This window comes from Athalia rosae, chromosome 5 (genome assembly GCF_917208135.1).
Source record: "Athalia rosae chromosome 5, iyAthRosa1.1, whole genome shotgun sequence".
NCBI lineage: Eukaryota > Metazoa > Arthropoda > Insecta > Hymenoptera > Athaliidae > Athalia > Athalia rosae.
Window position 1 is genome coordinate 11,669,452 of NC_064030.1, and position 23,484 is coordinate 11,692,935.

At 40.4% G+C, this 23,484-nt stretch overlaps 2 protein-coding genes across 3 annotated transcripts; one reads left to right on the forward strand and one right to left on the reverse strand.

Moving 5' to 3' along the window:
* The first annotated feature begins 3,019 nt into the window (after positions 1-3,019).
* Positions 3,020-7,207, forward strand: LOC125500908 (myogenesis-regulating glycosidase-like). Its single transcript, XM_048655094.1, has 6 exons — positions 3,020-3,258; positions 3,335-3,763; positions 3,843-4,422; positions 4,492-4,966; positions 5,026-5,182; positions 6,874-7,207. The coding sequence occupies exons 1-6, from the start codon at positions 3,093-3,095 to the stop codon at positions 7,161-7,163; spliced, it is 2,097 nt and encodes a 698-aa protein (XP_048511051.1). The 5' UTR covers positions 3,020-3,092; the 3' UTR covers positions 7,164-7,207.
* Positions 7,208-7,601: 394 nt separating this feature from the next.
* Positions 7,602-12,838, reverse strand: LOC125500907. Of its 2 annotated transcripts, XM_048655093.1 has the most exons (4): positions 10,422-12,838; positions 9,833-10,328; positions 9,176-9,755; positions 8,975-9,116 (listed from the first exon to the last, which is right to left on the reverse strand). In XM_048655093.1, coding segments are annotated over exons 1-4 (1,491 nt in total). In that variant the 5' UTR covers positions 10,836-12,838; the 3' UTR covers positions 8,975-9,115. The 2 variants fall into 2 exon arrangements, with proteins under 2 accessions (XP_048511048.1, XP_048511050.1); XM_048655091.1 differs by having other exon boundaries at positions 7,602-9,755.
* Positions 12,839-23,484: the final 10,646 nt, after the last annotated feature.

Consider the following 23,484-nt stretch of genomic DNA (forward strand, 5'->3'; position numbering starts at 1 on the left):
ATCCCAGATCATTCAGAAATATTCCGAAATGTTCAATACGAAGAACTATATTCGCATCCTAGGCGGATGACGATGTTTCAGAACAAGAGGGTGAAATTGATTATGTTGATCAGGATGTTTTACAGTATTTGCATACTCAAGCCGAAGACCAATCAGAATTCGCTAGCATCAAAACACCTCAGTCGACAAAAGTGTTCAAACCAGCTTTCTCAGGATGATAAGGTTCTACTAGCTAAAAAAGAAACTGATTTCAATATCAAGCAATCAGATAATCCACCAGAAGAACGAGGAAAAAAAAACGACAAATCATCCAATCAGTGCATTAAAACACGGCAAAAAACTTTTGCTGAAACAAATACATCTATGAAGGAAGATGTGGAATAGAACTTTTGTATGAGTTGCTATGGTTTCTTGAAATTACTCACGAGTGTAATATGGTTTTCATCTGTACTGAGCGCAATATAGGATACTGTATGTGATATATATGTAAGAATTGTGGATAGATTAAAAGAAGGAAATTATTACTATAAATTCTTGTTTTTGTTGCCTTTCAATTCACTTCATCTATCCCTTAGCTTATTTTATGACTATGAATATCCCATCTGAGATTGCATGCGAGAGACAGCTTTTTTTGTATTGTTTTTACGTTACGTAACGTCGATGTGGTGATATGGTTGTCGGCGTGGTGAGTCTTCTGTTTTTGGTGGCAATTGGTGACGTGGTATGTGTGGTAGATTGGGTGTTTCGTGGTGTCATGGTGCAGTAATAAGTCTCCTTTGTATGCGTGAAGGCTACTGTAGATGTGGTGCACGTAATTTCTCCTTTATATGTCCGTTTGTACGGCTGTTAGTTGTGCCGTGTATATATATATATGTGGTGGAGATTTACTAAAACGCCTTGTGCAATAATGCGTCTTTACTTTTTAATCATGGAGAGTTTTTATGATCGTGTTCCGTCGATTGTACTTATTGGTCACCCTTTCACACTGACCACTGGGCGCCGACTGCTTTCTTCTTCTCTTAATTTCTGGCCTTTGCTCTTCTAATTCTCTCTCATCTCTTTCTTTCTCTTCCTCATTACATCTCTTTTTCTCTTTCTCCCTCCTTCTCATCCTATCTCTACATATATTAAGCTACTTAGAACAGTCATTCAAAGTTTCGTACAATGTAATTTTTGTGATACAACTAAGGGTATCATAGAAATGTTGTTTATGAAATATATTCTATTATAATTTCAATGTTACATCATTCGTCATATACGTACTGCCACGTAACTTCTCCTTCAGGAGAAACTAGATATTCAGAAAGTCTGTTTCTCAGATTAACTACAGCACTGTTTTCACAATTTGAACCTATACGACCTACGTCGAGTAGATGATTTGCAGCACTACGCCACTCTGCAGGTAACATCACACCCTGATCGTCATACCGATCTACATAATTTTTATGATAATAACGTATATTTCTATCATATGTTTCAGAATCATCCGTGAATTTTGAAAAATGATGCAGAGAGATAGTGGCACATACGAGTCTTTTGACTGAACTTACTTTAGCAACAATATTATTTCGACGTACTTTCCACCTATTGACTAAAATACCGAAAGAATCGTCAGTGATACGGCTGGCACGAGATAATCGATAATTATGTATTGTTTGTTATCCATTTAGATTAGTTCCTGGGAATAGTCTCATAATACATTTTTCGGAAGGTAATACTTCGTCAGCAGCCAAAAACTAGGGAAATGAATCTACAAGAACATTTAAAATATCAGATACAAGAGTTTTGCCAAATGCAGATTCTTTAAATGGTCTCCCGTCTCTCTGTCATCCATACGCACCAATGTCCAGAAAAGTGAATTTATAATGAGCATCACAAACTGCCATTAAAACAATGTTAAATAATTTTCTTCAATTGAAATATGAAGATCGTGATTTCTTTGGAGCTTGAATCGTTACATGTTCCTCATCCATTCCACCAATACAGCATGGTAAATTTCATAATTGATGAAATTCTTCAGCTTTGTTCTTCTTTATATCTTGAATAGGTTCTAGTAAGTAAATGGGTGACAGAATATCCTAAATGATTTCGCAGGTTTCTCGTACTACGTTGGTCATTAATGACTTTGAAACGCAAAAACTCTATGCTGTTAGTTGCATACTACCAGCATGAGCAAAGTAATTGACGTGAAACAAAAAGTTCAATATCAAAAAACAGAATAGTATTAATTGATGGATTACTATTACCAATCACTCCTACTAATGCTCTTGGTTGAACAGATAATAGAATAATATTACTTGATAGATAAATGTCTACTTACTGAGACGTAATTACGGATTAATCCTTGCCCACCTTTTTTTTTTCCAAGATGGACCAACAAGGTTCAACAATTTTTTGAATCTTTCAATCGTCATTCGCGTATACTTCAGAAATTTTTGCAATATTTGCAAAATAATGAATTTTTTCGTGAAATCGCCACAAGAAGAAAATAAAGAATCCTCGCAAACGAAATAGTCGCAAATCGTATTCCTAACACATGGGATATCGAAAGAAAACCTTCACTACGATACAACAACCGTTTTTTTCAACATATTTGTAGACAAAAATTTAGTGCACATCAAATACGTATGTGTGTAAAAAAAAAAAAAAAAGTTCGGAATAAAGTGAACGAAGTACACCTCCAAATGATCTTGATAATGCTCAGCTGGTGATTAGTTGAGGAGGATATCACTTCGTTTTCTCCAGGCTATGAAAAATCATATAGAAGCATTCATCTCTTCCACACATGGTCAGCAGAAAATTTTTATGACGGTAAACAGTCTTGAACAGATCACCTGCTCTGTTTCTTATGATAGAATAATTGAACACAGTATTTCGCTCTTGATATGATCAGATTAAGACCTATTCCAACTAGATATTGATGTCTCACAAAAACGCAATCAAACATCTAAACTTATTAACCGCTGAAACAGATAAGCGTATCAGTTGAAGCATGTAGGGTAACGAATTCTTTTTCATGAGATAACATTGATCACACTGTTGGTCTTCATGAAATACAGTAGCGGCTCAGTGCGCAGCGAATGGTGTGAAAAATGTGCGGAATTTGGTTTTTAGTAGTAATATTCAGTTTGAGTACAAGAGCAACCTATGCTTTTCCGTCACCTCAATTAACGTTACCACTGTCCGTTTCGTTCGGTGACCATTCATTGCATTTTACGCAAGAGCCTGACGGCATTCTCTATGTCCTTGCAAGACAAGGTGAAACTCTGATTCAGAGCGACGATAGTAACGCTAACCAACCTTGTAATATGTTTTCTTTTTCACTAAATACTAGATGGGTCCAATTTCACGACAAAAGTGCTCGTTGGGGGTCTCAATATTACGAACGATGACGCTACGCAGTACTCAATCGGAGACTGCACCACGGCCAGCGAAGCTTGCATCAAGTTGATCGGCAATGATTTCGCTATCACTCTGAAAACGGACGCCGTTGACAGCGATAAAGCTTCCGAAACTGTCAAAGCGTACGTGACCAGCAGCCTGCCAGATGCTGAGGCAGGTTTCAAAATCAAGTTGGAAGATGGTGTACAGTGGTTTGGTGGTCCGGAGGCGAAATACCAATTATGGCCTGTCCAGGATGCCGTATGGAGCGCCTCCTCCTATCTGCCGAAAGAGGAAGCTGCAGTTGCGATCGCCGAACCCTATTGGTTCAGCAGTGACGGAACTTTCATCTATGTTACACCCCAAACATCACTCTTCGTAGGTCAGTTTTTCGGACGCTGAACCGAGCGAGACACTTTCATGAAACTTGAGACATCGCTAAATCGGATATTCCCTTTCAGATCAGAACAGCCGAGAGGCCGGTTACCTCTATCTCTATGCCAGAAACATTAGTCCCTATAGAGAGCGAGAAATCACCGATATCGAATATACGATAGGAAAATACGCAGATCCGCGATCTGCTCATGAAGCAGCAGCCAAACTTTTTTTCCCTCGGCCGGCAGGAATTCCGAATGAAACTATAATAGCAAGACCGATCTGGTCAACTTGGGCGCGATACAAAGCAAACATCAGCCAAGCAATAGTTCGCAAGTACGCGGAAGAAATTATTGCTCATGGGTTCACTTACAGTCAAATTGAGATCGACGACCTTTGGGAAACTTGCTACGGCAGTCTTACTTTTGATACCAGTGCCGCTAAATTTCCCGACATAAAATCCCTCACTGATGACCTACACGAGCTTGGGTTCATGGTCAGTAATTGGATAACACCATTTATTAATTTAAACTGTAAAGTGCCATACGCAGAAGCGAAGGATAAGGGGTACTTCGTGAAAAGCATTGATGGGGAACTGAACACCACTTGGTGGCAAGGAACGAGTGCGTCTATCATCGACTTTACAAACGAGGCAGCAGTCGAATGGTGAGTTAATTGTCGATTTACTAAAATACTCGATGGTCCAGGATGGGATATATGGAATCATCTTTACAGGTTTACCGCAAGATTAGCAGCTCTAAAAAAGAGCGCAGGTCTTGACTATTTCAAGTTTGACGCTGGAGAGGCATCATGGGTACCAGATATCGCAAATCTCACGGGTGATGTTAGGAAAAGTCCCGGTATATACACGAGCAAATATGCCAGAGCTCTTGCAGCTTTTGGAAATGGCATTGAAGTGCGCACGGGTTATCAAACCCAGGATCTCGATATAATGGTCAGAATGTTGGATAAAGATTCAAACTGGACTTTTAACAATGGACTGCCGACTCTGATCACCACTTTACTAGTAATGAACATGGCTGGCTATGGGTTTGTTCTTCCGGACATGGTGGGTGGCAACGGATATGTCAATGGCGAACTTTTGACTACCGAATTGCCGAGTAAAGAGCTTTTCATTAGGTGGCTTCAGGCCAATACATTCATGCCAGTTATTCAATACTCTTTTGTGCCCTGGGATTACGATAACGAGGTAATTTTCAGTATTCAGAATTTAGTTGTTCATCTGTATCGCTATTATGTTCTTCTCAGACCATAGAGATCTGCGCCAAGTATACCAAACTACATGAAAAGTATGCTCCGACTATAATTGAGGTGATGAAAGCTGCAATTTCCAGTGGAGCACCTGTCAATCCTCCAGTCTGGTGGGTCGACCCACTGAACAAAGACGCCTACAACATTTCAGACCGTAAATATGATCAAACAATCTTATAATACTATTAAGCAGCGTCACCTAGATTTCGTGAATAGCCGCTCCGTACTATCGTCATACCACGACCGGAGAATGAAGTAAAAGTTCGCGGAGGATACCCTCAACTGATTAGTTTCTACGCAATGAGTGAAATCATTCAGCAAATAGCAGCCCAACTTCATCTTGACCTTGGTTGAGCGTTCAAAGGTGCCCCACGAGATGGGCTTTGGCTAGAATTGTGCTCCGATTCAGTATAGGATTTCACTAATCAAGCAGATAGTAAAGGTGGTGGAATCATGTAGGATAGTTTTTTCATCGATACGCGTTCTATTGGGTCGAGCCTTGACGACTATTCGCAAATTTTGAGGTGTTTTTTGTGACAAAATTGTTCACTGCCCAAGCCAGTCATCATTGATCTCGTGGCCACTATTTTATTTTCTTCCGTATCGTTTCCATAGTTGCCGATGAGAGATGTGCATATAGCTTTTTACGCTTATATCCGTGTGCGAAGTACAAATACTTTCAAACCTCAAAATAAGAATGAGCATTGAATAGTGGTAGCAATCCAGGGGAGAGTGCAGTTTTCAGCATACAATAATGTGTAGTACCAGTGGAGATTGCCTAACAGTACCCCGCAATTTATATGTTATTGACTTTCATTTGACTGCAGTTTCTGATTCTTGTACCGTGAGCAAGCGAATAATTCGTTTTAAATCGGTTTATATCGATAGAATTTATGTTCCGGTTTTACGATCACTATTGACAAGTTCCAAGTCAGCGAATCATTGAATAATATTCTCTTATAATTCGTTTACTGTCTTCCGAAAGCCTTCTAAATTTTTCAAAATCTGATTTGTCGTGAATTCATTCTTTTTCTAATGTCAGCATATTGTGATTCTAGAAAACGTATCGTTCTTCCATCAAGTAATAAGGCTGCTCACATGTTTTTGAACTGAAATTGTACTTTTCCTCCTCCGAGTATCACTAGTAGTCCTGAGCCGGAATATAAACCCCAAATATATTCCACAAATGTCAGCGTCAAAAAAAAACCATGTCCGTTTTTAACAGGCCAGGGTTCCAACTGGACTTTGTGAATTCAAATTTTAGCCTTCAGGTCCTACAGCCAGTCAAAAATTCATACATCCATAGGTCACTATTACGTGATTGCGTTACTCGCCATTTTGATATTTCCGTTATTTTTGATTGGATGCTTTATTTTTCTAACTCTATTACCTTCAGTGTGAGAGGATGCGAAAATTACCAACAGTTATCAACAGTTGTCGACTTTTACCGACACCTTCAACTCACGCGCTATTTCTCATTTGTAGCTTCCGATCTACGTAAAAATTGACATTTCCACTGTACAATCGGTGAAGTACACTTCTGTGCGTTTCAGCCACAGGCCTTTAGATCGCCGAATCATGTAGACAGCAAATTCAAACCGAAATCCGGGATATAAGAAACCTCGAATTTGCAGTGATTCGGATAGAGACTTTCAATGCTTGGTTCGGTGCCAAAATTTTTCGCTGAAATGAACAGTGACTAGTCACTGGTTCTCAGTGGTATTCTGATACTTATTCGAAATAGCTAGATATCGCTTATCTGAATGTAGAATGTTTGATTTTATTTAAGTACCTACCTATATTGTCTATACATACCACTACCCATCATAATTTTTCCATTCGTAGAATTTATGTTGGGTGAAGTGATCGTGGTTGCTCCCGTCATCGTGGAAAATGCAACTGTGCGAGATGTCTTTCTTCCTGCGGGATCATGGAGAGACGCTAATTACAACAATATGATTGTGGGTCCAACGTGGATCAAGAACTACCCCGCACCTCTAAATATCCTTCCATATTTCGTCGAGGAAAATTATTTTCAGAGTTTGGGCCACAGTGGTGGCGCATGTCTTACGTCTAGCGTGATCGCTGTCTTAGCTTACAGCATCTTAGCTTTGTTTGTTCGACTATTTGACTGATAATGTACATCAGATGAATATAAATTCTATAAATCGAGGTCAAACTCCTTGATGTTTTTGTTATTTCGCATTCGATTCCATTGCTTTGTAAATAGCAATTTCACTTATAATTGTTTCAGTGATTGCTTATTTTCTGTATTTTTGAGATTCAAAACCATGTCAAGGTTTTTTTGTAATATCTGCAGCTTATTTTATAACATTTAAAATCTCGTCATCGTTATATGATTCACCAGTATTCATTATCAACGTATCAGATAATTGTAGTCGACCAAATTAATAAATCCATCGATGTCAGCGTCGAATTTGATCGGTTTGATTATATCTACGATGATAACCATTTCTTGTGAGATAAAAAAGCAAGAGGATATCAGTAGTTATAACATTGGTCATCTGAGCGATTCTTACGCCAACGTTTTTCTAGCGAACCAAGAGACTTCAATCGTTTGAAGTTCAACGCCACTAGCTGCCAAAGAGAAATGTACGCCTCTTTCTGAGCTGTGCTGGATAATTTGCCTGGTCGATACGTTAATACTCTACCGATTTCCCACATTACCGTAGCTACTTAGGATTCTTTTCAATCACTGCTGTGCGCAGGTGAAATAAACGGATGTTAAGGGTATCCCAGCAACCTGCACCACTACTTATTTTTCCATGCTTGTGTGACGTCTGTGTGAACGCAATCGCATATTACAAATCACTCCCCGCTAAAACAACAGATCACTCTGAAACTGCTCGGGAAAACTTATTGATTTGTGGTGAAGGGGGGTCAGCTACAAAGGAAGAGAATTGGTTTGAATGAATGATTGATTCATTTTTGCGAGATTGCGAATCAGCCGTCACTGATACCAACTCACAGCACATGGAAGCGAATTTACAGTGACATCAAAAACGCACAATTTACGGAGAAGGCACCGAATAACGGAAAATGGGAAACCGCTGAAAAAGGTCGCATGTCCCCGAATCAGGTGAAAACCAACAACATACCGGTCAACAACCCGGTCTCACCCCTAATCCGTCTAGATAATAAAGAAGAGAACAGGCTGATGGAACATGACGACGAACAGGCACCTACCCCTGGGATTAATACTAAAAAAGTAGTGACATCCCTGTTTGTCTCGAACAACAGGGTCAACATGAAAGGACTGATAAACATCATAGAAAGTACCGGTATACATAAAAATACAGTTAGACTGAGACTACCGCGTGATAGTATCTTCAGAACAGTCACCACGGATGACATGAATGCCCATCCGAAGATGAAATTGCAGATGGACGAGCGTGATATCAAGTATTTTTCACACACGCCAAAGCACTGCAAGCCAAAGCCAATGGTCCTTAAAGGCATCACTGGTGGCATCAGCGCCGGAGACATCGAAAAAGAACTGCTAGCCGAAAAAAAGCCAACCTGGTGATTAAGAAAGTCTTCGAGACGAAATTCACTAAAGAAACAGAAACACCACGACTTCATAGTACAAATTGACAGCAAAAACAAGGTTGCCGAACTTACCTGCATTAAGATAGTAGTCCCCATCTGGTACTGTGATACTTCATCATTTGCATTGGTTACAGCGAAGACAGCCATATCGCTGCCTTTGTTAACATATTTACATATGTACTTTATCGACTTTACAGAGTTACAATATTCCACATTGATGTGAGTCTCGAAAGTTTTGGACAATATTGGCGAGTATGGCACAATCCAACGATTGTCTACATCAAGATTTTGTCCTCTTACCTTTACAACTACCGATCGCCCATTGTCCGCAACTGATCGCCGACGATACAATGGGTATCCATCATTTCCCGTTACGGTTTCAGCAAGCAGGTCTCTTGGGTATCGCTTGGAACACTTGCCGTCGACCATACAGGGTGAATTGTAGTTGAAAAGTCCGCAAGGTCCATGTATCATGTGTTTGGTAACTACTGCATGCAATTTTGGGTCAACTGTTTCATCTGGAATTTCAGCTAATATTATGGAATCAATCTCATCTGGCCTTATTTTGTCCACTAACCAGAGTAAAATATGCGCATGTGGCAATCCACGCTTTTGCCATTCTACAGAGTACATCCAACAACGGACTCGGCCATACACACAATGCTTTATTGCGAAATTCATGAGAGATTTTAATTTTTGTTTGAATACTCTGGCAATTATGTCATGTCTATTAACTGGTGTTTGGTTATGTAGCAATTCCCTCTTGATTTCGGACCAATTTGGGTTACATGTGAATGTAACAAATAAGTCTGGGCGGCCATAATGCCTAACATATGACATAGCATCCTGAGCATATTCGTGCATGTGGCGTGGGCTTCCTATATAAGTGGCTGGCAAAATTGTCATTCTTCCTACATTATTCACATTGCCATCGGCATTTATAGCATCGCGGAGATAAATGTATTCCTCTAATCGTAGCTGTCGTTGGTTCAAACGGATGTATGTTAATCGTTCAGTCTCAATTTTAACATACACGTCAACTGCAAACTGATGAAAAAGTCGTTGACACAACAAAATATGATTTATTTCACCTTGACGGATCATGAGTCTGTATGAATAGAAATTCATAGCACTAACTTTTTTGTTGGTTTCAGCACCTGCAATCAAAAATGATAAATGTTACTTAGATGAATTGAATTTTGAAATATTATTTAATCCTGCTCAATTTATTTACCTGTTACTTGATTTACCATTTTGATATTAAAATGGTATCCATCTTCCCCCTGCCAGAAGATCAAAGGATATTGTAATCCATCATAGCTCCTGTGTGTTTCAGATACACGTTTTAAATTACTATTCCGACGATGAAGCACAATATCTCTAGATTGTAAATTTTCTCCCACAATGACAACAGCCACTTCATCAATGGTAGGTGAATTAAACCTCCTTGTGTGTTCACCGGCAGGTGTTTTGTCAGCTCGAATGATAATATTATGGCTATCAGATGGCATCCGATCCAATGCTATTTTGAACATGTTTACTAAATTGTTATTGTGATGAAGAAACATTTGTAATTCTTGGACAATGGTTCTCTTCACTGTTGGATTGTGAGCACAACGATTATCAACTTCCGCATCTGAATTGCCCATAAAATAAATTTGTAAAAATTGATGATCTGCATCAGGTAGTGGTAACAGTGCCCCCAGTAAGTGATAAATTTGTCCTTGTATCTGTTATATTTTAAAATTTGTGCATTAATTATTTCCGATATATATATTTTAGTACAAACTTGAATATTATAAAAAAATATTCTGCTATAATACCTTGAATGTGGGCATGAAATTGTGCTGTATAATATGTGTAGCGCCAAATGATGTCATCTGGAAACAGTTGTTATATTTCTGAATGTTGGCCAAGAAGTGCTTAGAATCATTTCCAATCCCAGAAACTAAAGAGCGTAAAGGATCTGGTGGTAGGACCAATTGTGGCAATTTTACTTTGCCTCCAGCACAACATAATCCCGCAGATTCACCAGTGTATTTTAACGCCTTACAATATTTACAAATTATTTTCATTTCCCCAATTGTTACCGATTTGTCGGCACAATAATCAATTGCCGGATCATAGTGGAATGCAGCTCGTTCAAGAATCACAGAAGCACTGCGTCTGCGGATTCGCTCATTTTCATTATGTCGTGCTTGCTGTTGTTGTGTTTGATGTGCACGAACTCGTGACATTCTAAGCCTATCTACTTCATTGTCACTCACTAACTAACGCAATTCTGACATAGCAATACGACTATTTTCTTGATCTGTCTCTCTCTGGTCATCAGTGCGGTTAGCACGTGAGGTAGCTCTTCGCACATTTGATTGACTGCGACGACCTAAGTCAGGTCGTCTTCTCCTCGGCATCGTAACGTAATTAATCAAAGTGAGAAAATTTCGCGCTCACTTAACAGTAAAGTGTCACTATCACAAACTATCAACAAAAAAAGAGCACACTACTTTGAATGTCACTATCACAAAGGATCACAAAAGTAAAGAAAGTTCTCGCGCACGTAGCGGTAATCGTCACTCTCGAAGATTTTTTTTTTTTTTAATAAAGTTTTTACGGCTCTGCTTATAGCATTCGAGCCAATCATTTATTTCACAAATTTTTTTACAAAACAGTTTTCTTAGCATTAAGGCAGTAATCTTGATATTTTGTTGGTAGCACAGATATGGGTTTTAAATTTCTTTAAATGTATTAATTATGTAATTATATAAAATTGGATAAGTCTTTGGATTTTTCAGTATAGATGGCAAGAGGCGGGGGATTCACTCACAAAGATAGAAGGATGCACTCATAGAATATTGTAAATGGTTGCGTTCAGAAACATAGTTTGTGACAAAACTTAAGATTTATCAAATTAAAAAAATAATCTGACACATTACCTAATAACTGAAGTTAGCTAAAATTAAGTTTGGCGTAGCCGACCGAATTGATTGAAAATCAGTACTACTAATGATTTATTACATTTTGTGACTATGCAATTTTATAGCGTTCGCGATTCACTTTTGCTTAGTTTCGGAACGCGACATTAGACTCTTTGATTGCGTTCAGAAACATAGTTTGTGACAAAACTTAAGATTTATCAAATTAAAAAAATAATCTGACACATTACCTAATAACTGAAGTTAGCTAAAATTAAGTTTGGCGTAGCCGACCGAATTGATTGAAAATCAGTACTACTAATGATTTATTACATTTTGTGACTATGCAATTTTATAGCGTTCGCGATTCACTTTTGCTTAGTTTCGGAACGCGACATTAGACTCTTTGATTGCGTTCAGAAACATAGTTTGTGACAAAACTTAAGATTTATCAAACTTAAAAAAATAATCTGACACATTACCTAATAACTGAAGTTAGCTAATATTAAGTTTGGCGAAGCCAACCAAATTGATTAAAAATCAGTACTACTAATGATTTATTACATTTAGTGACTATGCAATTTTATCGCGTTCGCGATTCACTTTTGCTTAGTTTCGGAACGCGACATTAGACTCTTTGACGTTAAGAACACAACTAAATTGCTTAGACAACAGTGATTTGAACTCTATTAAATAGCAATAAAGTTCAAATTGACTCTACATTTTATTTAGAAAAGATTTGTATGGGAAATAGAAAAGCGCTTTTTTTAAGGTATTCCCGGCAATTATTCAATTTTTTCTCGCCTTTTAATCCTTCCCTAGACTTCCACGAACATTTCAAGACTAAGATAAGATAAATCCGTTCAGCCGTTCTCGAGTTTTAGCGAGACTAACGAACAGCAATTCATTTTTATATATATAGATTAATGAAAGCTGATTGTACGAACAGCAATTCATTTTTATATATATAGATTAATGAAAGCTGATTGTGGTAACTCGTGTCGCAATCCAGCCCCGAAAAATGGGCGCCACTGAGAGAAATATGCATTTCTTAGTCTGCTGTCCGACTAGTTGTATAACGAGATCACGAGAGATGGACGGGAGAAAAACCGCACAGGGCGTTTGGTCCTTGCTGTGTACTGGACCCTCACAATCCCAAGTGCTAGATCTACGTGGAATGATACTATGTGACGTATGACGTACCAAGGCTAGGTAAGAAGAGATTAATCAATGAGCCTAGACGTACAATGTGTCTTCGGGAGCTTTTAATTACGAAATCCGACGAACGTGCTGAAGCGTTGGAACCATTATCCAGGAACACAAACGGGTCTTTTTCAACTTACGTTACTTCGTTGTCGGTAGGATACGAGAGTAAGACCAATCACGTGAAACAGATCATGGTATTCGGCAGGACGGTGCTACGACGGTAGGACGAAACCGATGACGATGACGGTAGCGATCTCCTCTAAGAAGATATTTCCGAAGGAGTTAACGGGAGAATCGACCAAGACGGAGCCTGTACGACGACGAAATCCGAGAGTTGTTCCTTTTCTCTTAACGTCACCCTCTGGACAAGCCACCGGGTGTGTGAAAGTTTCAGTAAGGCACTAATTCACTTTTTACACTTTTCTCACGATAATTTTACTTCACCGACGATAGGGCAACGGGAAGATCTTCTTCGTGTTTCGGTCCTTCGTCTCGTCCTTCAACTGCTTTCTTCGATCGGCTTGATCATACCCGTTTTCGTAAAGCATGCGTACCATCAGGTCACGTGTCGATTCTTCGATGAATATGAAAATAAATATTCGGTACGCCAGGTGTCAGTTCGCTCTATTTTGGTTTGTTACGGACAGATGAGTTTGTGTCCGAATGTTTGATGAGATGTCAACACTTGGCAGTTGTATCCTATAGCCAGTGACTTCATCGTTCACTGTCACAATTTGTTAAGCAAAGTTCCATGTAATTATTATTATTATTATTATTGGTTGATCAACCGGGCGCTCAGTCCTCAAGGACCATTGAGTTCGAGCCCTTGCGGGCGACCTAAACCAATAGTCTAGTCAACATGTACCATTTTTACGAATTCCGGTTCACCTTCTCCGAAAATTATGATCCAGGTGTCATTCGATTCGAAATGACACCCAGAAACTTCTCCAAAAATTTCAAATGTGGGCACAACAAACTGCGAAAGTTATCAACAATTGAGAGAAAAAAAGGGGGTCTGGTTTTCTGCGAATTTCTGGAAAAATATTGCAGATTTCGGAAATCGAAAAAACGATTCCTGAAGAGCGGGAAATTTTCTACGAAAAAGTCCTACCTCCCGGAATGGATGACGTCAGAGTCTCATTCTTGGAGGAAAGGGCCCCGGTAGGTTGCCGTAGATTGTCCGTTGTTCCAATTCGTCGGTAGCTCATCAGGTGACAGAGAAGAATATTCGGAATAATAATAAGAATGAGCTGAATATACGGAATATCTCTTAGTTCAGTTTAGCCTTGGTGAATCTTTTTGGTGTTCTGTAGTTTTCCATAATATTCACAAAAAACAGGAGGAATTTTCGGGAGATTTGGGTGCCGTAGTAATAGGGTTGAAAACGCTACGTTACAGTATGTATCCTAATTTGTTCTCAAACATCGCAACTTGAGCTAAACCATATGAAACTCTAACCTGATGACGCTTTTACATTAGCGTTATTCTCCCAACAGTCATGCAAAATGTTCACTTCGTGTATCTAATTGGCACAAATTCACCATGAAAATCACTAAAAGTGCATCAAAATAATACCTGTAACGAAGCAGTTGGACGTTAAAAACTACAAAGCGTATGTGAAATTGTTATTTGACAGTACCTCGAATTGGTGTATAGGTGAAGTAAAAAAAAATGTGATGATCATATTGCATTTCACGATTGTTTTCATTTATTTGATGTACATGTATTATTTTTTGATTACGCGTTTGTAATGATCAATCAAAATATTACTGCCAAAAATGTTGGAAATACCATCATTTATTCCGCGTTGCTGTCACATCAATCAAAGATGCATTATGATCAGAGCATGCTAAGATCGCAAAAATCAAAAGATTCAGGGGGTCCAGGAGTTTCAACAAATTTGTAATAAAATCATTTTATCGATGCAATTGCGAAAAAATGTGTAACGAAATCGCGCTTTGTCACTAGACCGGTTAGTAACTCTAGACACCACTAGAGGGCCAAGACGCTGGCCGGCTCTCACTACCGAAACATGACGCGTAAGACTATGCGTTTTACACCGCGACCCAAACTAACCGGCCACTTGACCGTTTAAGTTAACCGTAAAACTAATCTGCGGATTGTATTCCCAGATTCTTGGCCACGATCAATCGTATCTTGCCGTACCGACAAATTAGTACCGCGGATTATTTCAGGCGTTGCCCAGCAAACTCACCCATGTTGACGTAGGTAAAATCAGTGTTTAGACGTGTTGGCTCTGTGTAAGGAATGTTTTCTTTAAGTCGTACGTGCGCTTACCCTAGTGCGCTCGCGTCATTTCCATTGTTATCCATCATTAGTGTTGTAAACAAGGGCTTGTATTGATGAACAAGCTTCGAAAGTGAGTTACAGGTACGCCTAGTGTGTTTGATCTTGACCCTCCTAGCGGCCAAGCGCGTCAAGTCAAATTGGACAAGCTTCTACTGTCGCCGAGTCGCCTCGATTGTCGCGAACTAGCTGCTCCCCTTCTCAAATCCTCTATAGCCTGCGCACCATGATCGCTGAGTCGTCTGCTCGCGCGTCCACTCGCTGTGTTTAAGGCTGTCCCAGCGACCCCCACCACCGCTTATTCTTCCATAGTTATGTGGTGTCCGTGTAACGCAATCGCGTATATCAAATAACTCCTCGATAAAACAACAGATCACTCTGAAACTGCTTGGGACAACTCATTGAAGTGTGGTGAAGGGGGCTACCGTCAGGTACAAACGAACAAAATTAGTTTGAATTAGTAATTGATTTATTTTTGCGAAGCTGCGGATCAGCTGTCACACGGACGCGAACCACAATTACACGAAAAACGCACAATTTACGGAAAAGGCACCGAATAACGGATCATAGCCCCCTGCATGCTAATCCTGTCGACCGTTTGGAAAAATTACAACGCAGATTATTGCCATTTGGCGACTTAAAACCAAATATGTGAGCCGAAACACAAATCGTGAGCTTGGCCATGTTTTTCTAGCCCGCGTCACCGAAAGTCGCGTAGGAACAGTTCACGACTTTGCCGCAACGTTTTGAGCGACATCAGCGCTACACAGTCGAGCTCAACAGCAGGGGTGCTCAAATAAGTTTTCTCGCTCGTCAAGCGTGCTCTAAGAACCGAATCCCATCTTTATCGGCACATAACTATTATACATGGGGCTATCCACGTCAACTTGACACGGCTCCAGACCTCATATCTCAGATTTCGTTTTTAATTTTATATGTTACCATCCTACCTCTGGAGAGCTCCGAATTTTTTGTGCTGAGTTTTCAAATCATCACCTCCGGAGCTATGAATGTTTTCGAACAAAAGGTGCTTATTTGAGATTCAGCAAAAAATCACAAATAGTCTGTGGAGAATATAGACACCCTCCCACTCACAGAAACATGGGCGGAATTTGGCTCATATTTGTTTTCAATTCATACAAAATTTTATTCCGAAGAATGCTTTTCTGATGACATTTATGCTCTTGAAAATCTTTCGTACTTACACCATTCCGGTATTTCGAAATAACAATTGCTTCAAATTGAGAAAAATACGTCACTCGTGCTCATCATAGTTCCGACTCGAGAGGTAATAAATTTTTTTTTTGTTCACGAAAATTCTGAAAAAATTTGAACCCTTGTAGTGTAAACTCGTGCAACATTTTGCTCCCTTGGCATTTTCTTCGAGTTAACTTTACCGGGATCCCTCTGACGGAACAACTTGACTCATGTGAAGTTAGGCCCCCCCAAACGTCAGAAATTTTTTTGAATAAATCACACGGATTGCCCATGATTGCCCTATCTTTTTTTCTGTTTGCCTCGTTTTATTCAAAGTTATCGCGCATTGAAATTTGAGGGGGGGGGGGGCTGCCTGCGTGAAGTTGGACCCCCCACCCAAGAGTATCGGATTTTGCGGAGTTTTCAGAGTTATTTGTTACACATAAAAAATCAATTCGATTTCGGCATCGTATACCATTTTGAAAATTTCGGAAAAATTCCCGAGAAATCGTTATGCGAATTCAGAATTTTTCAGACCATTTGAATCATGGGTGGAATTTTCTACGATTTTTGCAGAGTTGCAAGATTTGTATCCAATTTTTCTACCAACGATTTGGGTTATGTTTTCAGGGGGTCATATCAAGATCTATAGCTGATGTTACTCACTCACTCATCTCACTCTGAAACTGAGTCAATTTGTTTGTCGTGAACTTGACTTTTGTAGTGCGAATCTGACTGGGTTTTACCGGTTTTTCTGGAGTTCTTGTTCGAAATTTCAGATAAAAAAAATCCATTTTCCGCAAGGTTCGCCATTTGCGAAAATTATGAGTAAATTTTTCAACGTGTTGTTACTGATACGAATATTCTGAGATCTCACCGATCATGTGTGAAATTTTTGCCATTCGTAGACGGAATTTGCGTTTCCGATAACATTCGAAAATCGGAACATCTCTCGAGAACCCGAATTCGATCCATAATTCAAAGAGTCTCTAAAGTGTCCATATTGGTGATAACATATTTGTATAATTTTATCGACAATTTGAAAAATAGCGACCATCGCGGAAAATTGATGTTCACATGTAGTGAATATCAGAAAATCTGCGAAAAATCTGCAAAAATCCCACCCATCATAGGTATAAGCGACCCCCAAAATACGTCTCGGAGAAAAGATTTCTCGAGACTTTCTCTAGAATTGGGAAAAATGGTGTACTTAGTGTCGTGTCGAGATTTCGGGAAAAATGATTTCAAACAATTGGGTGCTCCAAAAGAATTTCTTTGAGAAATGAAATCGGTACAATTTGTGTTGAAAAGTCGAACTGAAGACAAGCGATTTTACGTGACATCATAGTTCGATACCATCTATGGCCTATGACATGGCCCCCTCAGAACTTGTAACTTCCAAATTCAGGCCGAGTCACGGTTAGAAGAAATAAATAAAAGGAAACACAAATTCTGTCAACAATCGTGTCAACTTCGGCTCATGATCTAGAAAGTATCCAGAATTTTGTCTCGGCGAGAAAATTGTGCCAGAATTTTTTTTTTTGAACAATGACATACCTCGCAAAAATTGGATTTCGTGATTTGAATTATGATGAACATCTTCACAACAATGGAAAAATAGAGTAAAAAGTGCATCAGCAATACAGAACATAATCCATGCATGGGTTTACGGTGTACAAATAAACGTAGTATCAAATTTTGCATGCAATAGAGTGGCTTTTTACAAGAATCTGCGGTACAACCCGGGTGTTCAGAAGACTCTGAACATTTTTTGTCAGCTCTCTTGGGATCGGCCATAGTGAGAAACGAAGATGGGTTGAAACCAAAATGGACCGGGAGGCCGTTGAATTAGGGGGCATGGGTTCAAGATTTTACTAATTTTGCTAAGAATGAAAACGCGGGAGATGTTTTAAATCCTATCAAAAAAAAAATTCAAAAAATTATGAAATAATGAAAACGTTTTCGAAATAATAGGATTAGCTATCAATATGAATGATATAGAGACTTGAATACGAAGTCCGTGGACCATCAATGATTCTTTATTTTCTGTTTGAACCAAAACCCTAATACTTGAATCCAAAACTTAATTGATTTATTCTATTCCAATTTTAATACTTGAGGAAAGTTTGGAAAAATTCTTACGTTCATCATTTGGGGCAAGGGGGTTCACGATATTCTTAGTTTTTCCATGTTTTTCTCATACTGGGGAGTCTCAAATAATTGACAACTTGCTTATCGGGGTAATATCCGCAGACGGCAAAGAATTACAGAGGTCGACGGGCAGGCCACGAAGTTGGTACATAGTGAGGTCCAACAGGGTCTGGAGAAACTTAACCTGCTTTATTCTTCCTTTGGTTTGTGCATGTTGATTCGAACACGAGTCGAAAACTATATTTTCGTTGCAGTTGCATTTTGAATGTAGTTGGGCAGTAATGTAGCACAATTTCTTATGTACGTACAAATGGTATCGACCAAGAGCGGAAATCCCTCTTACTGAACACTAAATGTCTGTGACTCCCGAAATTACTCGCTAAGCGGGTGACAGCATGGCGTGAGCTTTTTTCATAACTTGTTAGAATGAAATTGCTCTTTGATACGCAATTTTCGCAACACCTCATCACAAGCTGACAAATATCACACACAAATTACATCCTTACGAAAAGAGTGCAAGTTATTTCAATCTCTGTATACCTCTCATCTGGATGTGAAATTTTTTTCGCGATCATATAGGTTGTCATCCTAGGCGATTTCATGTGACATTTCTCCGAAAATTCCCAGAGTTAAAAATTCTCGTTCTGATAAGACCGTGTTCTTCGATTTTTCCCCACGAATAAAATTATCATTGCCTCGTATCAGAACCCTAACTTTTCGAACGCATAGCCGCTCGTAGTGATTGAAATGTTCGAATTTTTTAGTGCAGAGACGTCAGCATGTAGTTCATATAGGGTTTTAACATGAGAAGAGCGGATATTCTGCGAATGCCGACTTTGGTATCGAATTGTAATTAGAGAAATAGAAAACATGGGCCTACACGACCGATGGTAGTAGAAAGTTTCAGTTGGGTGCATAATTTAGGTGTGTTATCGGAGGAAAATATGATAATTAGGTAAAGGCGGGGCAAAATGGGGTACTCGAGGAAACCGTGAGATAAAAAAAATTTCGAATCCAGAATGATGTTTGACGGCCTTTTCGATCATTTCAAAAACAATTTTTTCAAAATGTTTCGGTTACCCCATTCTGCCCCGCTGGCAGAATGGGCTATACAGAAATTTGGATTATACCACCCTCAACATTTGTCGAATGCAAACGATTCATTGATTAGTGGCATTACATTTTTTACTAGTTTAAAAATCAAAAATTCAACAAAGTGATATTCCGTGTTTTCATACAGTTTTGAATCATGACGAAAAATATTAGGTATATGAGTAGAATGAGCGCCAGTGATACTATTACCCATCGAATATTGGGCATACTGACTGCTCTGAAATCAACGTGGTTGGCGTGGTGAGCACCAGGTGTGCTGCGATCGTTTCTAAACTCATTTCGGAGTTCGGGCTCGGCGCTGGGACACCCTTAAGGGTCTTGGATACCTCGGAGGCAACTCCAAAACGATGATGTATATATGTTTACCCGATCGGTCCTGCCCTCTTGCCGGAAAATGTAGAAGATATAGTCGATAAAACAGAAAGAAAAGTGTTTGGCAGGATACGAATTCAATTATCAATTGGACTACTGGACGCGCAGCTGCGTTCTCGTTATGGATTGATGATTTCTAAAATAGGATAAAGAGGTGAAATTCAACAATACGCTAACCCCAATAATATCCTTATATTATGGTGATCGGGAAATGGCAATACACATAGTTTAGTGATGAATTCCTAATTCCCAATGACCGATACGGACGTTGTGAATTCTATGTACGTAGCAAAGTTCCTAACAAGGAAACTCGAATCCTATAGTCTCAAATCGTAGATTTCTCTTTGCTGTAATCATTTCTTTATACCATGAGCGTGTTAGCCAATATCCACTGTATTTCGCAGTCTGTCATGTGAATACGTCGAAGATGGCCTGAAAACCGCGAAAAATTTGGTGTAGTAAATGAAAACACTTCACGTATATAGTATAAAATGAATTTATTGTAAAAATGTTGAATATTCGTCACTCTCAGTGGTATCGCAAAAGGATGTTACATATATAGTCTGATATTACTCCATAATTCAGCCTCTTATAAGGTCTTTGGACTGCGCCGATCCCTTCGCAGAACCTATTGATTTGGAATTGTGGCCTTTAGACTGCGCCGTTTCCGTCGCAGAGCCGAAGTACTTTACCTGGTCTTTAGACTGCGCCGTTCTCGTCGCAGAACCGATCGACTTGGATTTGAAGATTTCAGACTACGCCTTTACCCTGGCAGAACCGTATCATTCAGACTGCCAAATTTTCTTTTTCCTGGTCCAAGGCCTTTCGCGATCGAGCATCCAGAACAGATGGGGGTTCCCTGATAGGCATGTTCCGCTCACGACGAGAGTCGATTATTTCTGGGAGCAAACAATCATGATAAAAATTCACAAGCTGCGATTCCATGCGTTCTTGCCAGAATTCATCGTCTCGGTCGACGTTGACCGTCTTTATCCCGCGTGAGGTCCACACCGCGAAAATGCAGTACCTCCTTCGAGTTACGTGGAGCTGTCCTTGCACTTGGTAGTAGTAGTTATGCCTACTATTTATGTTTGCCCCCGTAGAATCGAATGTACTTTTCAGTTGTGATACATTTCTCTCTATCGCTTCTTCCGGTGACATATCCCTAGCCGCGTAGGGACACTTGACTTCGACGATGCCGTCTTCGTCGATCAAACCGTCTGGCGAAGCTCCAAGGAAAGGTATTTCCGGGTCTATGAAGAGTCCACAACGTTTGATTTGTACATTCAGGGTGCTCTCCAACTGCGCAACAGCTTCGGATTCTTTCAGACGTCCGTACGTGATCGCCTTGTTCTTGTCCAGGCATGGTGGATATGAAATCGAAGTAACGAGACTCGAGCAGGGTGTCGTTTGCCGCCTCTTGCACACTTTGCCAAAGTTCGAAGCCGTTAGCACTCGCTTTCGAAGCTGCAGCCACAAATTGGATTCCGACTGCTGCACGGTGAGACGTTCGATTTCATCTCTTTGTTGCTGCGCTTCTTCGAGATGCTTCTTGTGTATCTCACATTGAGCATCGAACTCTTACCTTGACAAATCGGGCTTATGTGAGTGGGTACCGTAGTCCTCGCTCGTACGCGTTGCCGTCGCTGGTGGCCCGTGGAACCGTTTCTTTTTGTCTCCATGACCTCGTATGACTGCAGCCTGGTTCTCACGTTTTCGGGTTGTCTCCAGACATTCAGTAAACTCACCTGGAGTCAGCCCCATAGCATTGTTCAGTACGGTCATTGGCCTCTTCGTATTGAAGTTGACAACCGCACCCTGTACCCTTGCTTGGTAGGAACCTCTCAATCAATCCATGGTGCACGCTTTTGCCGCCAATGAAATTGCTGACGACAGCGTTGTAAGACTCCACGCTGTTGCTATCCAATTGACGCAGTAAACTTTTACAGTTGAAGCTCAAGTATTTTACCGCGTCACATACGGGCTGGTACAATCCGTACTCTACGAGCTTACCAACGATGTTCTCTCTGCCCTCCTTGAGCGTACCATCGCAAAAGTACGCAAGTTCGGCACAACGTTTATGCTCTCCGAATATGTGACTCGGCATATTCAGGATGTCTTCGCGGAGCTTGTTTATTTTTTCTGTCTCGCTTCCGGGTTCCTTCGACCGATGTTCTACGGCCTTCTTTACTGCCCCGCGGAACTGTAGCGTGCTGTCTTCCACAGTTTTCCGTATCTTTTTAGCGACACGTGCGGGTCCATGCATCCTCGATGCTTCCTTGATTTTGATACAAAGATTGCGGAGTAGATGGTTTGTACATTCTATTTTGTCGACGACAACAGACTTATAAGGGTTAGCATCGCGTATACGTTTGAGGACGCTGCTGTCCCCGTCGGTGATCAACGTTCGATAAATCAAACCGTGATCCTCTACGCTGCGTTTAAAACCCTCCACAATGGCGTCGCTTTCCATGCTCGCGGAACTCTGATTGCTGCCCCATTTTTTGAAACAGACGTGCGCGCGGGGCTCCACTTCTTTTTTCTCATCCTTTGCGCAGATGGAGCAGTAGCGATTTCGGACACCAACAAAGAGTACCTTGCGGCTGTGGTACCCAATAATAACGCCGACTCCTGATGGAGAATCGTATTTTCCAGTCCGATATGAGCGCTTCATCCGGCTTCCGTCGGCCACAACGGTAATGGAAGGTATTCCATCAACGACGTCGCCCCTTTCCACGGCCAACCGTTTTTCCTCTTCGGCCGCAAGTTTCATTTCGCTGGCAGCTGCTTCTGCAAATCCCAGCGATACGTCGTCGTGGTATTTTCTGTACGACGCGTTAGCCATACACGGAATATTCATTGCCGCGAGCTGTTCCTGCAACTGCCTGAAGCCGGTCCCGATCGCTATGGTACCGGCCACCGCACTACGATTGACGTCCATGCACGCCTCGTCTTGCGCTTCACTCCAGACATGGTCTTTATAATTGCACATTCTACACGTGAATGTGAATTTGGTTTTTAGTCCGAAACGTTGCGATCCTGTCATGGCAAGGTCTCGGAAGCAGCATTCAACACCTCTGCAGTGATTGTCGAATTTGATGTGCAGATCCCGAAACATATGTGCGAAATCTACGATTCGTCTACCCTGGAGGCTCTCTGTTACTCGATCAATTGAATCCTGATCGATATCCTCAGGTCTCTCCACAAGTAAATTCGGAAATGCCTCGTTATCGTCGTTTTCGGCTTCTAGCACAGCGATGAGCTCTTCGGTCGATAATTTTTTATCGCACGGAAGCAATGTTTTCGAATCACTTCTGAGCCCCATATCGGCAAGCGCAGCATGGATGCGAACATTCTGCAAAGCTCTTTCATCCTTGTCAAGCGTGTATTGACGTTCGTCACGGATCTGCACATCGACAGCAGGATGCGCATCAATATCTGCAACTGGTGCATCCTCCGCCACTCGTCTCCGTGCATCTCTTCTTCTGTAAAAGAAACAATGCACGCCAATTTTGTGTATTACACAACTGTCCACCCTATTTTTGATCATAACAAATATCAAAATAACATTTGTATATTTTTTTTTTTTTTTTTGAATCGTTCATGTCGAGAGTGGATTGATGGAAAA

Bases quoted from the DNA above. Each gene is read 5' to 3' on its own strand.
- LOC125500908 (XM_048655094.1), top strand. From the start codon at position 3,093: ATGTGCGGAATTTGGTTTTTAGTAGTAATATTCAGTTTGAGTACAAGA. The intron at 3,259-3,334 runs GTGAAACTCTGA...ACTAAATACTAG, and splicing joins CTATGTCCTTGCAAGACAAG to ATGGGTCCAATTTCACGACA. The intron at 3,764-3,842 runs GTCAGTTTTTCG...ATTCCCTTTCAG, and splicing joins CCAAACATCACTCTTCGTAG to ATCAGAACAGCCGAGAGGCC.
- LOC125500907 (XM_048655091.1), bottom strand. From the start codon at position 10,835: ATGTCACGAGTTCGTGCACATCAAACACAACAACAGCAAGCACGACAT. The intron at 10,329-10,421 runs GTATTATAGCAG...AAAATATAACAG, and splicing joins ATTTCATGCCCACATTCAAG to ATACAAGGACAAATTTATCA. The intron at 9,756-9,832 runs GTAAATAAATTG...TTTTGATTGCAG, and splicing joins AATGGTAAATCAAGTAACAG to GTGCTGAAACCAACAAAAAA.